We start from the raw sequence: 17,130 nt of genomic DNA, 5'->3' as shown, positions 1-17,130 counted from the left end.
CCTCCAATTCTTGCCTGTTGCTCATCCCCAATTTTAATCGCTCTACCATTGGCGGCCATGCCTTCAGCTGCTTAGCCCCTAAGCTCTGGAATTCTCTCCCTAAACCTCTCCACCTCTCTACCTCTCTCTCCTCCTTAAAATCTTGCTCTTTGACCGAGCTTTTGGTCACCTGACCTAATATCTCCTTATGTGGCTCGGTGTCAAATTTTGTTTGCTAATGCTCCTGTGAAGCGCCTTGGAATGTTTTACTATACTAAAGGCACAAAATAAATGCAAGTTCTTGTTGTCTCTGTAGCTTTTGAAGTTAGATTTTGAGTACTTGGCTGCTAACAATCCTTCTCTACAAAGCAATAAATCATTGAGTATGTAACATGATTATGGACAGGAAAAATGTTATATGCTGAGCTAATAAGAATACAGCCTTGGTTTTGGCTGCTCTGAGCAATTCAGGATTTTTCCATCTCAGAATGTCAGTCAAAAGAAACTTCCTCAAATGGCTTCACAGCATTTTCCTGTGAACTGCTTGGGCATATTTGTTCAAAGTATCAGGGTAACATGCTTTCCCAAGTATTGCCTTTTTGATTGAAAATGATATGCGAACAGTTCCTGACTTGAACTGCCTAGATTTGTAAATAACAACTGATGCAGTTTATAATGCATTCATAAATCTTTGCTAAAAACTACTTTCTTCCCCTAGAATTGTCATGACAACACAGCTGGTGGGCATTGTGAAGTGTGTGCTCCTGGGTACTATGGGATAGTAAGAGGATCTCCAAATGACTGTCGTCCTTGTGCTTGTCCTCTTCAAATTTCCAGCAACAAGTAAGATTCTAGCATTCCAATTTTTCGCTGCGAATGGCAACATCAGTTTTTTAAAAAATGGACCTGAATTTTTGTGGGGTTCTCATGATCATTTGCCATAACTTTAGGAGATCAGCAGAACACCCAGACAAGCAGCTGTTTTTAGCCATTACACCATTTCTCTGGGGGTTCCACCATTCTCCTGTTGGAGAACATCTGTGGAAAGTCCATGCGAATCTTCAATTTAAGAACCCGTAGAATTATGAACATAAAATATCGGAACAGTACTCATCCAGATTATTCTGTGACCTAGGGGTCATTTCAGAAGCCATTCTCACCACTTTTTAAAAATCTTTTTCTTACCCAAAACTCTTGAAATGTTCACATTTTGCAAGTATGTTGATAGTTTCTTTTTGCCTATTTTCCTCCACCCCCTTTTTTTCTCAAGGTGGTGATTTTTTGCTGTCATGCATTTCATACATGCTGGTCACCCTCCAATACCTCTCCCAAATGATCTGCCTTCACTTTTGCTCCTAGATAGTAAGGGCAGGATTTTAATATGCTGTTAGGAAGAGTCCGGGGTGGGGTTGGGGAGTGATTTGCGGGTGCGAAACCCGGAAGGGAAGTAGACGGGTCGCAATTGCTAGGTTTCGTGCCTGGCAGCCAGCCTGATTGACAGACTGGCTGCCGACAGAAACTGCACATCCGAGAAGGGGGGAAGGTGGGCGGAGAAAGAGAGAGAGAGAGAGACCTCATCACCAGTTAGGATAGGGAGGGGTGGGGGGAACAAAGATTAGAGTGGAGACATCGGGGACGGGGGTTAAGGCAGCGTCGTTTTTAAGCTATGTTTATTTACTTTTTTTACAATGAGAGATGTAATTTTATTTAATTTATTTAGTCTGTTTTTCATTGATCCGGCCCTTTCTGCCTGGTTTTACCAGGCGTGAATCGGAAGCCGTGGAAAAGCCGCCCAGGTAACGTAAAAATCTTTTTAAGTGGCCAATAAACAAAAAATAAACAACCTTAAGTTGCCCAATGAGATACATTGATTATCGGCCCTCTAATTATTGGCCCGCCGGATTTAAGTGGGGGTGGGGCTTCCGAGTGACTGATGTGCGTACGCACACAGATTTGCCTGAGTCTCATTCAAAAACGTATGGGTTCCAGCCAGGATGTCTGCCCACTCCCAAAAACAGCGATTTTGATTGCCCCCCCCCCGCTGCCGCCAACCCACCCATTTTGTCCTAAATGTCAACAGGCTGTTCGACCACAAGGGACACCACGGCTGAGTTTGATCCTGTCCTCACCTATGTCCACTTGTCCAATTGCAGCAGCAAACCCTAAATAGCACCAACAGCCAAAACCCTGGCCATTTTTTCCCTCCCTAACCCAGGGGTAATAAGCCCCTACAGAGGCTCTGTTTGAGATCAGGTAGCTCAACATTGACCAGGGATTGAACCTAGGATCTGCTTATCTTCCATAGCTTAGCTAATCACTGGCTTAACCAACTAAGCCATCAGGACAGCCTTCACTAGAGATTTGTTGCACGATGATTGATTATCAGCAGGAAAATGAGGCAGAAGGTCAGGAACCTCATGTCCCACCTCATCTGAATTTTAGTGATGTCCCTGTGCTTGCTGCAGACACAGGCCCAGCTTTGCCTCCCCCTGCCCCTAACCTCAGGAAAACCATGGAAATCCCTGCCCCTTTTTACTGATCTTTGTTTCTAGGCAAATGAGCATTCCCTAGGGCCAAGGGGCAGGAAAAACTATCATATCTCTTTATTTTTGCATTATGGTGTTTTAACTTTCTCATTATCTGTGGTCTTCTAAAGTTACTCAATGCTTCAGTGAGGACCAAAAATTTAGCAGAACTGTGGAATCTTCTGCAATCCTGGTGGCAATGCCACTTCAGAATTTTCAGTCTGCCAGGCTGGCATGCAACTTGTCTGATGAAACGGTTCACTTGTTTTCTGGATGGCTTAAATGTTGACCCATGTTGAGATTTAGATGTACTATCATAGAGGTAAGATTCTTCCTGCAGAGTGATCAATTAACCTCTCAGGTCAACCCAGCCCTGCAAAGAGAGGTTCTTACATCACATACTAGTATTATGTTAATATGTATGCAGCCTGACATTTATTTGGCATTATGGTATAAAGCACAATATCTACAGATTAATTTGTTATCTATTTAGCTTTAGCTGACCATTTCTATTTAATTATTTTTAGCTTTAGCCCAACCTGCATTATGGAAGGATTTAATGCTTATCGCTGTGATGCATGTCAAGAAGGATATGAGGGGCAGTACTGTGGAAGGTAAAATGCCATTTTGATCACCTGTATGAAATATAATAATCCAAAGATTAATTTGTTAATAATTGGTAATAATATAGTTAAATAACTATGGCACAGTAAATAATTCCAAGGTGTTATACTTATTTTCTTATAAGTTTATAATGCTTAAAACCTTTTTAAAACATTACAATATGTAATTCTGGGGGCCTGAGGGCAAAAAGGTTGCATAGTTTGGGCAAGATGGAAATTGGGTGGGCATAGTGTGATGCCATACAAATGAGGGCAATATGTCATACAACCTATTTCTCATTATTTGCACCAAGCAATGCTGCGCGCAAAGGACATTTGTGCATCTCTTTAATCTAGTACTCCTAAGGGCTTTGGGGATTTAAAATGTAAAAGACTGGTTTCCTGAAATCATTCAATCGCAGAACGATCATTTGTTTTTGGGAAACCTGCCCAATGGGAAAGCGGCAACACAGTGATGGATTTTTTTTAACTTGTTGGGTTGGGAATGCAGGCCCCACTTACGCTGCGGCAAGGCGTAAGTGGGCCTGCAGGTACCTGAGCAGGCACTTTTTGGCACTAGAAATGGTGGGGTGGTTGCGTGCAATATGTAAATGCCTCTGATCCCAGGATATAGGACTGGATCAGAGACATATCCACGGGGTGAGTGAAATTTCCCTGATCCATAAGAACATAAGAAATAGGAGCAGGAGTAGGCCAATCGGCCCCTCGAGCCTGCTCCGCCATTCAATAAGATCATGGCTGATCTGATCCTAACCTCAAATCTAAATTCATGTCCAATTTCCTGCCCGCTCCCCGTAACCCCTAATTCCCATTACTTCTAGGAAACTGTCTATTTCTGTTTTAAATGTATTTAATGATGTAGCTTCCACAGCTTCCTGGGGCAGCACATTCCACAGACCTACTACCCTCTGAGTGAAGAAGTTTCTCCTCATCTCAGTTTTGAAAGAGCAGCCCCTTATTCTAAGATTATGCCCCCTCGTTCTAGTTTCACCCATTCTTGGGAACATCCTCACCGCATCCACCCGATCAAGCCCCTTCACAATCTTATATGTTTCAATAAGATCGCCTCTCATTCTTCTGAACTCCAATGAGTACAGTCCCAATCTACTCAACCTTTCCTCATATGTCCACCCCATCATCCCCGGGATTAACCGAGTGAACCTTCTTTGTACTGCCTCGAGAGCAAGTATGTCTTTTCTTAAGTATGGAGACCAAAACTGTATGCAGTATTCCAGGTGCGGTCTCACCAATACCTTATATAACTGCAGCAATACCTCCCTGTTTTTATATTCTATCCCCCGAGCAATAAAAGCCAACATTCCGTTGGCCTTCTTGATCACCTGCTGCACCTGCATACTAACTTTTTGATTTTCTTGCACGAGGACCCCCAGATCCCTTTGTACTGCAGTACTTTCCAGTTTCTCGCCATTAAGATAATAACTTGCTCTCTGATTTTTCCTGCCAAAGTGCATAACCTCACATTTTCCAATATTGTATTGCATCTGCCAAATCTCCACCCACTCACCCAGCCTGTCTATATCCCCTTGTAGGTTTTTTATGTCCTCCTCACTCTCTACTTTCCCTCCCATCTTTGTATCATCTGCAAACTTTGATAAGTTACACTCGGTCCCCTCCTCCAAATCGTTAATATAGATTGTAAAGAGTTGGGGACCCAGCACCGACCCCTGCAGAACACCACTGGTTACTGGTTGCCAGTCCGAGAATGAACCATTTATCCCAACTCTCTGCTTCCTGTTAGATGACCAATCCTCCACCCATGCCAGAATATTACCCCCAATCCAGTGATTCTTTATCTTGAGCAATAATCTTTTATGTGGCACCTTGTCGAATGCCTTCTGGAAGTCTAAATACACTACGTCCACTGGTTCCCCTTTATCCACCCTGTACGTTATGTCCTCAAAGAACTCAAGCAAATTTGTCAGACATGACTTCCCCTTCGTAAAGCCATGCTGACTTTGTCCTATTAAATTATGTTTATCCAAATGTTCTGCTACTGTCTCCTTAATAATAGACTCCAAAATTTTACCCACCACAGATGTTAGGCTAACTGGTCTATAATTTCCAGCCTTCTGCCTACCACCCTTTTTAAATAAGGGTGTTACATTGGCAGTTTTCCAATCTGCCGGGACCTTTGCCGAGTCCAGAGAATTTTGGAAAATTATTACCAAAGCATCCACAATCCCTACTGCCACTTCCCTCAAGACCCTGGGGTGTAAGCCATCAGGTCCAGGGGATTTATCCGCCTTGAGTCCCATTAATTTACTGAGTACCAATTCCTTAGTGATTTTAATCATATTTAGCTCCTCCCCCCTCGAGTCCCCTGTTTGTCCAGTGTTGGGATATTCTTAGTGTCCTCTACCGTAAAGACTGAAACAAAATATTTGTTCAGCATTTTTGCCATCTCCATGTTTCCCACCATTAACTTCCCGGTCTCATCCTCTAAGGGACCTACGTTTGCCTTAGCCACCCTTTTTCTTTTTATATAACTATAGAAACTCTTGCTATCTGTTTTTATATTTTTTGCTAATTTATTTTCATAATCTATCTTCCCTTTCTTAATCAATCCTTTAGTTACTTTTCGCTGTCTTTTGAAGACTTCCCAATCTTCTATCCTCCCACTAAGTTTGGCTACCTTATATGTCCTTGTTTTTAGTCGGATACTATCCTTAATTTCTTTACTTAGCCACGGAAGGCTGTCATTTCTTTTACACCCTTTTTTCCTCAGTGAAATATATATTTTTTGAAAGTTGTAAAATAACTCCTTGAATGAACACCACTGTTCATGTACCGTCTTACCCTTTAATCTATTTTCCCAGTCCACTTTAATCAATTCCGCTCTCATACCATCATAGTCTCCTTTATTCAAGCTCAGTACGCTTGTTTGAGAACCAACCTTGTCACCCTCTAATTGGATATGGAATGTAACCATGTTATGGTCACTCATTCCAAGGGGATCCTTAACTAGGACATTATTAATTAATCCTGGCTTATTACACAAGACCAGGTCCAAGGTTGCTTTCCCCCTTGTAGGATCAGTTACATACTGCTCAAGAAATCCATCCCTAATACACTCAATAAACTCTTCCTCAAGGCTGCCCTGCCCAATTTGATTTGTCCAGTTAATATGATAGTTAAAATCCCCCATAATTATAGCTGTTCCCTTATTACATGCCCCGACTATTTCCTGATTAATACTTCATCCAGCAGAGTTGCAACTATTAGGAGGCCTATATACTGCTGCTTTTATTCCCCAATCTCAGTCTTCTACTCTCAGGTCCACTGCCGCTCTGCGGAAAAAGTTCGGAAAAGCAAGGCAAAGCAGCACCTCCTTCCCCCACTGCACCGAACTCCCACACGTACCAAACTCTCAGCAGCTCACACTGTGTTGTTCGCACTGACAGGCCCCTGTATTTCTACAGTTTGTGACTCAGATGAGTCAGGCCTGCCCCACCTTCAAGTACCAGTTTAATCTCGCTAACCAATTAACTTGCTGCAGCAGCTCTCTCTGCTGAAGCCTGACAGAAACTTTAAAATTGAATTTAAATGGTTGAAGCAATATGCACTAGATTTAAAGAGATTAACCCTTAAACTCCCACACGTACCAAACTCTCAGCAGCTCACACTGTGTTGTCCGCACACCGTGCTGTTCGCACTGACAGGCCCCTAAAGGCTTCTCCCAGAATTTCTAGGAATTCAACTCACTGATTTTACAGTTTATGTTTAGCAATGTATTTGAATATTACTGTTTTCAAATAATGATTTTGTTATTTTTAGGTGTGCACCTGGTTACTATGGTAATCCAAGAATTGAAGGAAGCTCTTGTGTCGAATGTGAGTGTGATTCTATTGGTTCGTTACCTGTACCATGTGACAAAGTCACTGGTCAGTGTAATTGCAAACCAGGAATGAAGGGCTGGACCTGTGATAGATGCATGGAGTGGCATGTTCGTGAGGGCACGGAATGTATCTGTACGTATCCTAATATCAAACATTATTACAATTGTGTGCTGACTTGTCTCCATGTACATCAGAACATAATAACATAAGAAATAGGAGCAGGAGGAGGCTATCCAGCCCCTCGAGCCTGCTCTGCCATTCAACATGATCGTGGCTGATCTTCTACCTTAACGCCATTTTCCTTCACTGTCTCCATATCCTTTGATGCCTCTAATATCTAGAAATCTATCGATCTCTGTTTTGAATGTACTCAATGACTGAGCCTCCACAGCCCTCTGGGGTAGAGAATTCCAAAGATTCACCACCCTCTGAGTGAAGAAATTTCTCGTCATCTCAGTCCTAAATGGCCTATCCCTTATTCTGAGACTGTGACCCCTGGACATAGATTCCCCAGCCAGGGGAAACATCCTCTTGCATCTACCCTGTCGAGCCCTGAATGTCATGATGGAGAACATTTTCTCCAACATGAGAGTCTCGGATGGCTGGACTTTATAATCCATACAATTATTGACTCATCAGTTTAGGCAAGTTTAAGCAACACATAAAGGTAGCTGATTTTGCAGCATTCTATCCAAATAGCCTCTAACCTCAGTCTTTGATGGTTTAGTACTGATGCTGTTGAAATCATTTATATCAAAATGCAATTCTTCAGGCCTTAGAATAATCCAGTAATTTTAAGTGTGACAATTTTGCATACTTTCTTAATCAAGCCAAGATGTTGAGTTTAATGCTGGTATATTTCTAATAAGAAACTTATTATACCCAGTAATCTGCTTTTTTAAGCAGATCTGCAACAGTCTTTCCAGCCTACTGTTATAGAGTCAGTTTTGCCGCTGCTTTGTTACATTGATAGTCTTGTTCATTTAGTGCAATTCTCGACTGAGAAAATTGTATGGATTTAATCCTTGTTACTTCATGGATTTCTACTTCTCTGGCTTTCGGCAGGCTAATGATTGAATTCTCTATATCGTCAGAAAGTTCTACCAAAAATGGAAATAGTTGCAGATTCATAGACCTTCATTAAGAATGGATAGTGTCAGCTTTTAAAAAGATCTTAATTTCACTTCTATTCTGTGTAACAAATAAAGGTGGCTGATTTTTTTTTAGAGTTCTATACAAATGACCACTAATCTCAGTCTTATATGATTTAATACTGAAACTGTTGAAATCATTTACAGTAATATTTATTGTTAAATTTCAGTGGACTTAATTTGCCTGCTACCATCATTGCTACTACCCACAAATTGCATTTTAAGGAGTTAAATAAGACTATAGATAGCTATGAAGCTGAGTTAGTTAATTGTGAGGTAGGCAAAAAGTATTTTTAAAATCATTGCAAGGATTTTTTTTCTTGAGAAACCTAGGTGAAAGGCTGAGGCCTGTACAGACAGAACTACAAAGGTTGAAAAGAAAACCAGCCATAAAGCTTAGTGGCCATGGCCAGAAATCGCGCAAAGCTCACTGCGAATTAAATTAACAAAATTACTTACTGTGGGTTCTGTGGCGTCGAATTGATTGAATTTGAACTTTAAAAAAATTGTGCGCCATCAACTCAGCCTCTGAGCAGCGTGAGTTGCTGCTGCTGAAAAAGTCTGTGAGAGGAGAAGACACGCCCACAAAATCTGTCAGGAAGAGAAGTCATGCCCACAGATTCAGGCTGCATTGCTCAAGCAGGCAAGCAGACTTCATTCATTTAAAGTTAGTATTCTGGATGTAATTGTAAATAAAAATTTTAATGTTTTTTAATAAAAAGCCAAAGAAATAATTGAATTAAATAGAAGAATCAGAAGGGAAAAATAAAAATAAATTAATTTTTAATTTAAAAAAAAGTTTTAATGGCCAAAAACTACTAAAATAAGGAGTAATATGAGACTCCACATTTTTAAAAGTTAATTTTTAGTTGTTTGGCAGTCATTAAGACTTATCGTACTGTTAAAACTTAGTTTGGACCTGGTATTTTTAAGCGTTTCTGTTTGGTGGCATAATTGTTACTATCCAGCTGGGCAGATAAGCAAGTTTGCACTTTTTAAATGATTTCCCTGATTGCAGCGTGCGATGTCCCTTTAATTCGAAGCTGACATATCGCCAGCGAACCACAAGGAGCAAGTTCCGGATTTCTCTGTTTCACTGTGCATGTGCGAACGCCGGAACATGCTCCTTCAATTCATCACTAACACCGGAGAGCGCTGTCGAGCCCCTCCATTATTTTGGGAGCGATTTCTGCCTTGATAAGTCTTGAAGATTTGAGATTGGAAATTACTGTTTATGATTTTAGTTGATAAATGCTTAACACGTTGGTATGCATTACTCTGTCCATTATTTAACCAGAGGCAATAACCTGTAGTTAACTTCCCTTTGAATTTATGGAAAGCCTTATTAATGATACATTCCCTTAAAAAGCACAGTTTTAAACTGTGGTAAATACCTCTGTTAAAATAGCAGTCAGGGGAATGTCAATTAATTTTTATTCATTCATGGGATGTGGGCGTTACTGGCAAGGCCAGCATTTATTGCCCATTCCTAATTGCCCTTAAGAAGGTGGAGGTGAGCTGCCTTCTTGAACCGCTGCAGTCCGTGTGGCGAAGGTTCTCCCACAGTGCTGTTAGGAAGGGAGTTCCAGGATTTTGACCCAGCGATGATGAAGGAACGGTGATATAGTTCCAAGTCAGGATGGTGTGTGACTTTGAGGGGAAAGTGCAGGTGGTGGTGTTCCCATGCACCTGCTGCCCTTCTCTTTCTTGATGGTAGAGGTCGCGGGTTTGGGAGGTGTTGTCGAAGAAGCCTTGGCAAGTTGCTGCAGTGCATCTTGTAGATGGTACACACTGCAGCCATGGTGCACCGGTGATAGAGGGAGTGAATATTTAAGATGGTGGATGACGTGCCAATCAAGCGGGCTGCTTTGTTCTGGATGGTATGAAGCTTCTTGAGTGTTGTTGGAGCTGCACTCATCCAGGCAAGTGGAGAGTATTCCATCACACTCCTGACTTGTGCCTTTTAGATGGTGAAAAGGCTTTGGGGAGTCAGGAGGTGAGTCGCTCGCTGCAGAATATCCAGCCACTGACCTGCTCTTGTAGCCACAGTATTTATATGGCTGGTCCAGTTAAGTTTCTGGTCAATGGTGACCCCCAGGATGTTGATGGTGGGGGATTCGGCGATGGTAATGCAGTTGAATGTCAAGGGGAGGTGGTTAGCCTGGATGTTGTCCAGGTCTTGCTACATGCGGGCACGGACTGCTTCATTATCTGCGGAATTGTGAATAGAGGTGAACACTGTGCAATCATCAGCGAACATCCCCTTTTCTGACCTTATGATGGAGGGAAGGTCATTGATGAAGCAGCTGAAGATGGTTGGGCCTAGGACACTGCCCTGAGGATCTCCTGCAGCAATGTCCTGGGGCTGAGATGATTGGCCTCCAACAACCACTCCCATCATCCTTTGTGCTCGGTATGATTCCAGCCACTGGAGAGTTTTCCCCCGATTCTCATTGACTTCAATTTTACTAGGGCTCCTTGATGCGACACTCGATCAAATGCTGCTTTGATGTCAAGGGCAGGCCCTCTCACCTCACCTCTGGAAATCAGCTCTTTTGTCCACGTTTGGACCAAGGCTGTAATGAGGTCTGGAGCTGAGTAATCCTGGCGGAATCCAAACTGAGCTTCGGTGAGCAGGTTATTGGTGAGTAAGTGCCGCTTGATAGCACTGTTGCCAACACCTTCCATCACTTGACTGACGATTGAGAGTAGACTGATGGGGCGGTAATTGGCCAGATTGGATTTGTCCTGCTTTTTGTGGCCAGGACATACCTGGGCAATTTTCCACATTGTTGGGTAGATGCCAGTGTTGTAGCTGTACTGGATCAGCTTGGCTAGAGGCGCGGCTAGTTCTGCAGCATAAGTCTTCAGCACTACAGCCGCGATGTTGTCGGGGCCCATAGCCTTTGTTGTATCTTGTGCACTCAGCCATTTCTTGATATCATGTGGAGTGAATCGAATTGGCTGAAGACTGGCTTCAGCGATGGTGGGGATCTCGGGAGGAGGCCGAGATGGATCATCCACTCGGCACTGCTGGTTAAAGGTGGTTGCAAACGCTTCAGCCTTGTCTTTTGCACTCACGTGCTGGACTCTGCCATCATTGAGGATGGGGATGTTCACGGAGCCTCCTCATCCCATTAGTTGTTTAATTGTCCACCACCATTCATGACTGGATGTGGCAGGACTGCAGAGCTTTGATCTGATCCTTTGGTTGCGGGATTGCTTAGCTCTGCCTGTGGCATGCATGTAGAATAAACACGTTAAGTGTTCATCCACTAATATTGCCAACAGTAATTTCTAGCCTGTCGTAAGGTAGTATAACCATTCAGTACTTCTGTCTGTGAATGTATCCTTTACTTCCAAAATTAGTTACAGAGTTCATACGGAAACCTTCCACTTCAGGGAGATCTAAGTTTTATTATTAAAATAGGCATACTGATTTAAACATGGTGAGAAAATTGTATATTTTGACAAGTTTTTAACCATGCAGGAATTGAATAAGTAATTCTCAGTCACACTAATAATCTCTACATGGTAAAGCATAAGAAAAACTTGCAAATGCTTGAAATAATGATCTGTTCCTGCTGAGCTACAGTCATTTTCTATCATTCTAAGGAAATTGCTGATGGCATGAGGACTTTGTGTTTACAAACTAAGTGACAAAATTATATTGCTTGAATATATTTTACCTTGTAGATATAAAAGTAAATTTACTGATCTTGCACCCCCCCCACCCCCCCAAGCAGGTAGCCACTTTCAAAAGGAGCGAGGGTTGGAGGTAGGGCTATATCGCCAAAATTACGATTTTCTGAACTGATTTCTATTGAGCACCACTTCCCACTGGAATTTTGGGATCGTGAATTTACCCCATAACATTTCCCAATAAATTGCTTAACAGAAATTCAATTATTTTGATAAGGCATGATGAGATAGGAGAGACGTTACACAACTTTCAAATACATGCATGAGTTGTTGCCTTTGATTTGGGCTAAGTGTCTGAAATTGTGGCTTTTGATTTGTTTTGAAATGTCTGTTATGTTTTAACAGAAGGTTTAAGTTTTTTATTTTCACACTAACAAGTTGTCAGTTCTCAACCTTGGAAAGTGCTATAGTTCTCACTTTAACAGCAATTATTTCTAGATTGGTTATATCAGAGGCATTTGATATTTAGTTTACATAAAAGAAGAAAAGTTTCATTTTTTTTCAAATCATCATAGTATTCATTAAGAAAGTTCTCATATACACCCGTGAGGAGGTAACATTCCCAGAATATAGGGCGCAAGCGTTGTCACACTACAAGTTGAGAGGAAAAGAGAAGCAGAGGAACTGGTGGCCATCCTCAAGGGAGGTGGAAAGAGACTGGGCAGAAAGAGACACACTGGGAAGGGCAATAAACAAACTGCCAGGAGGAATGCAGGAGGATATAAGCAGGCTAGGAGAATGGGCAGATAAATGGCAGGTGTAGTTTAATACAGAAAACATGTGAGTTAATGCATTTTGAGAGGTAAATCAAAGACAAGAGGCTGTGACTTCAAGCTAAACACTAAATGGGGAGGTTAAAGGTTTTTTTTCATGCAAAGAGTTATTGGAATGTAAATGGGCACAGGTAGTGTTTACTGCTAATTACTTAAGAAAATAAAAGGGTTTGGGGTGAAAGCAGGAGGATAAGATTAGTTTGCATTAAAGTAGGAAAGAATTTAAATTTAATGCAGGCAAGAAATTTCAAATGACCTCCTATACCAAAATTTCTGTTTCTTAATCTTTATACCTTTGCTTGTTCCATGATTTTTTTATGAAAACATTTTTATATTGCTTTAATGGTAATCCACACATTTCTGTAGTGGGCATATATCAGTGTATAAAGAATAGAAAAAGGCGTTTTAATGGATGAGAATGGAAGCATTATGTTGTTTTGTTGTACACAATGTGGAAAGGGTAAGACATCTGATCAGTGAAGTTCATTTATGAACTTTTAATATTCTTGTATTTCACTTCCATGTGCACTATTAAAACACATTGACCAGTATAAAATAAATCAAGTACTCAAATGAGTTAACACCTGTATTAAAATAGCAGATTGAGAAATGTCATATAAATAAATTAAGTGTTCACCTGCTCCAATGACCAACAGTAATTTCTAGCCTAATGTTTTAAAATATTTTCAAGGATGGGACCTACATTATCTGCGAGACTTTTTTGCAATCATTCTTTGTTCCTTGAAATGTAGTAAAAATTGGCTGTGGAAACATATCCCTGTGGTAAAGACAGATTTATACTGAAATTCTACTACATTTTTATTTATTATTGTATGCCTGTAGTCTAAGTAGTTTTGTATTGATGTTGAATAAATCTTACACCAGCTTGTGATGATGAATGCACCGGACTTCTGCTGAGTGACCTTGAACACCTTAATCAATTGATTACACGGCTGAATCTCTCTGGACCCCTACCTCCTCCTTATAAGATGCTTTTCAGATATGAAAATGTATCTCAAGAATTGAAGGCAAGTATATATTTCAGTCTCAAACTAGTCTTTCAAGATATGCTAACTAAACTAGATGAAAAAGAGTAATAAAGACAAATAAAGGTGTTGTATTGAAAATATTGATTTGCTGTTTTTAATGTGTTTTGATGGTATTATATGAACCAGTCTTATTGTAAAAGTCAGCACTTTCTTCTGTTTATGGTTAGATAACAAAAATGCTCTTGTAACCAACAAATTGTGAATATTTTTTTAAAGATAAATAGTAAATGCAATTAAGCAACAATTTACATTTATGTTTGGCACAGACAATGACAGGATGGTAAATTTATCAAAAACTAAAGGAGGCATATGAGGGCCACTCTTACAGAACATATTATGAATTCAGGTGTGTGCAGCCCATGATTTTCTGACCACAATGGTCTGAGAATTGTGGACAGATTGTTACAGGTTTAGGGTCTTGCCTTAGATACTCTTTCGGGTATAACAGTGCTCGACACTTTCATGAACAATCTGAGCATTTTATGTCCAAGGGTGTGCTCATCCTGCCCAATATACAACTGTACAATAGCACAACCCAAAGTGTAACAATAGTATCCCCTTGTTATCTGAAATGAATATTCATGTCTTTCGCAATGCACTTCTTCAATCTCTTCGAAGGTGGGCTGACAAAATACTTGTTAAGACAAGGCCAGATACGAATCATTAACATCATCATCATCAACAACAACAACAACATGCACCTTTAACACAGAAAAAACATCCAACGGCACTTCACAGAAACGCAATCAGACATAAAATGGATGCCGAGCCAAAGGAGGAGATATTAGGGGTGGCAGGGGAGGGGTTGAATAAAAGTTTGGTCGAAGAGGTGGGCTTTGAGAAGGGTCTTAAAGGAGGAGAGAGAGGTAGAGACACAGACAGGTTTAGGGAGGGAATTCCAGGGTATGAGACCTAAACAGCTAAAGGCAGAGCCACCAATAGTGGGGTGAAGGGAAGAGGATATGCACAAGAGGCCAAAGTCAGAGGAACAGAGAGTTTGGGGGAAGGGTTGCAGGGCTGATGGAGGTTATGGAGATAGGATGTGATGAGGGTATGAAGGGATTTAAACACAAGGATGAGAATTTTGAGGAATTGGGGGATGGGAAGCCAATATAGGTATGTGAGAACAGAGATAATGGATGAGCGGGACAGGATACAAGCAGCAGAGTTTTAGATGAACTGAAGTCAACGATGGATGGGAGGCCACCAGAGAGCATTGCAATAGTTGGGACTGAGTTACTTGTGTATGTGGGTCTCATTATAGCCCTGATGTTAATGCAAATTATTTTAATTCTGCACCATGATGAATTCCTGGTTTCGCTCACCATTTAACTCTATGTGCACTGCTCACCAGTCTATAGTGGGCATTAGATTAGCTGGAGAATGTCCATTCTTAAAGTTGGGATTGAGTGGTTTTTGGAATGTTGCTTTCAGCTGCTATTTGTGACTTATCATACCTTTGTTTCTACTTTATCAGTTGTGCAGTAGTTTTTTTTCTGCTGTTTGCTGCTAATTTTTTGCAATACAGGACTCCTTTTGCACAGACTTCTATCCACAGCACTGTTTCTATTACAAACTGCCGACCTCAGCTCTATCCAGAATGCTCACTATGGGTAGTCTACTGGGCCTTGCCAATGGCTGTCATGGATATGGAGTAGAAAAAGATCAGGCAGAGTGAAGAAAGGCAGTTGCACTTGCGCCTCAGGCATTTGGTGCCAACCCAGAATTCTGGCTCAGGTTCTATATTTTAACCCCAGCCGATCTACTTAGTCATGTCTGAGAAGACTCTCCTGACTCATGTCAGTTATGGCATCTACTGAAGTCTGACCAAAGACAAGGGCCCTGAATTTCCAAGGGGTTCTTCCAATCTCCTGCCACTACTTCAATGGGAGATTGGCAGAGCACCCAGAGAAACAAAGTAAATAGCTGTATTTAGCCATTTGCACCATTTCTTTGGGGGTTCCGGTAATCTCCTGCCAGAGAACCTCTGCAGAAATTCCAGGTGAAGATCTTGCACAGGTACAGCTCTGCTTGTTGCTATGTAAGTCAACGCTACATTCAGCTTTTATTAACTATCTATTAACATGCATATAACTATGAAAGACCCTAACAACAATTTTCACCCTGTATGCTGGTGTTTGAATAAGAAAAGCTTTTATTCCATTAATATACAGGTGGTGCCACTATTATTTTAATAAGCAGGCAGACAGAATGACAGCTGCAGCTCACCCTCTTATTGTTGCTTGTCTGCTACCACCACCACTTGCTCCTCCTCACTGGTGCTGGGTGCTACCTCTGGATGCTCTCTATCTTATTCCTCCAAAGTGAATGGTTCTCTGCTTGTGCTTATGTACTGTGGAGTGCTTGGTGGATGCTCATGCGATCGGCCAGCTTTTTGCTCTTCCCTGATACCAGCTACATAATCTTGGTAGGTCCCTGCACAAAGAGAAAGAGGATATGTGTTATCACGAGGAATGCAGCAAATTGCTGTGCACACAGTGGCAAAGCCAATACATTGCAATGCTACTATTGGACAGATGTGCTGCATGTGATTCACTGAGTGAATTTGAAGGACTAGTAAGAAGAAATTGAAGGGAAAACTTACCTTGTTGGGATGTCAGGAGACTGCATTTACACACCTAGCCATCTACTATGCTTACTGCTGATTGACCTCCAAAATTTCTACCTTCCTCTTCTGCACCTCCTTCAGCATTGAATCCCAATTTTCTTCAATGAAGGGGCAGTTCTCCCACTTGCTCCGGACATCTTTGTGCCAGAAAAGTCAGGCTCTATTCAAATCAACAAGCAGCCCTTGAAGAGCTGCTGCACTACTGTTGTACCAGGGAAATGTACAGATAGTGGGGGTAATTTTGACTTTGTGTGATAGTGTAAAACAGGCGCTATCAATTTAGCCACCTGTTTTACATCTCTACCGAATTTAATTTCCATTGATTTCTATGGATAAAGTTTATGATTTGGTTGAGTTTCTTTGGTATTTTTCTTGGATCATGCTGCTAAGATATATAAAAAGATTATGTTACTCATAATAGCAGGCATAATCCTATGAAATGTTTGGTGCTGTATATTTCAGAACTTTCGTGTGTTATGCAGTAAACGAGAGTACAACAGTGGAAAGTACAAGGTGTTCATTAATGTCTCATATACTAATTGTGTTTCAAAGCAACAACGCTGCAATATAATAAGTTATATAATTTCAGTGATGTATGCTTATTGTGAATGCCTCTTATAATTAGTGAACTTCTTCATATCTCTGCAGTACCTTATGTCGCCTCAGAGAGCTCCAGAGAGACTCCTACAGCTGGCTGATAGTAACCTGGACACCTTGATCACAGAGATGGATGAGTTACTGAACAGGGTACAGGACAGATACAGTAATGTAGAATTAACATCAAAATGTGGATGAATACTTAAAATTTCAGTTTGAATTTCAATTTCAGACCTCGTTTATTT

General features: G+C 41.2%; 1 protein-coding gene across 7 annotated transcripts in view; it reads left to right on the top strand.

Annotated features, from left to right (window-relative positions):
- Positions 1-17,130, top strand: part of lama2 (laminin, alpha 2) — a 378,441-nt gene that overhangs the window by 271,895 nt on the left and 89,416 nt on the right. For 4 of the 7 annotated variants that reach the window (XM_067984559.1, XM_067984558.1, XM_067984564.1 and 1 more), the window contains 5 exons: positions 698-822; positions 3,032-3,118; positions 6,923-7,116; positions 13,496-13,638; positions 16,937-17,035. In XM_067984559.1, coding sequence (XP_067840660.1) covers positions 698-822; positions 3,032-3,118; positions 6,923-7,116; positions 13,496-13,638; positions 16,937-17,035 — 648 coding nt within the window. The remainder of the gene's footprint in view (positions 1-697; positions 823-3,031; positions 3,119-6,922; positions 7,117-13,495; positions 13,639-16,936; positions 17,036-17,130) is intronic. The other 3 variants (XM_067984560.1, XM_067984565.1, XM_067984562.1) reach the window with 1 other exon arrangement.

The sequence above is a fragment of the Heptranchias perlo genome, chromosome 5 (genome assembly GCF_035084215.1).
Source record: "Heptranchias perlo isolate sHepPer1 chromosome 5, sHepPer1.hap1, whole genome shotgun sequence".
Classification (NCBI taxonomy): domain Eukaryota; kingdom Metazoa; phylum Chordata; class Chondrichthyes; order Hexanchiformes; family Hexanchidae; genus Heptranchias; species Heptranchias perlo.
The sequence above is the reverse complement of the archived record's forward strand: the minus strand, read 5'-3'. Positions and strand labels throughout refer to the sequence as shown.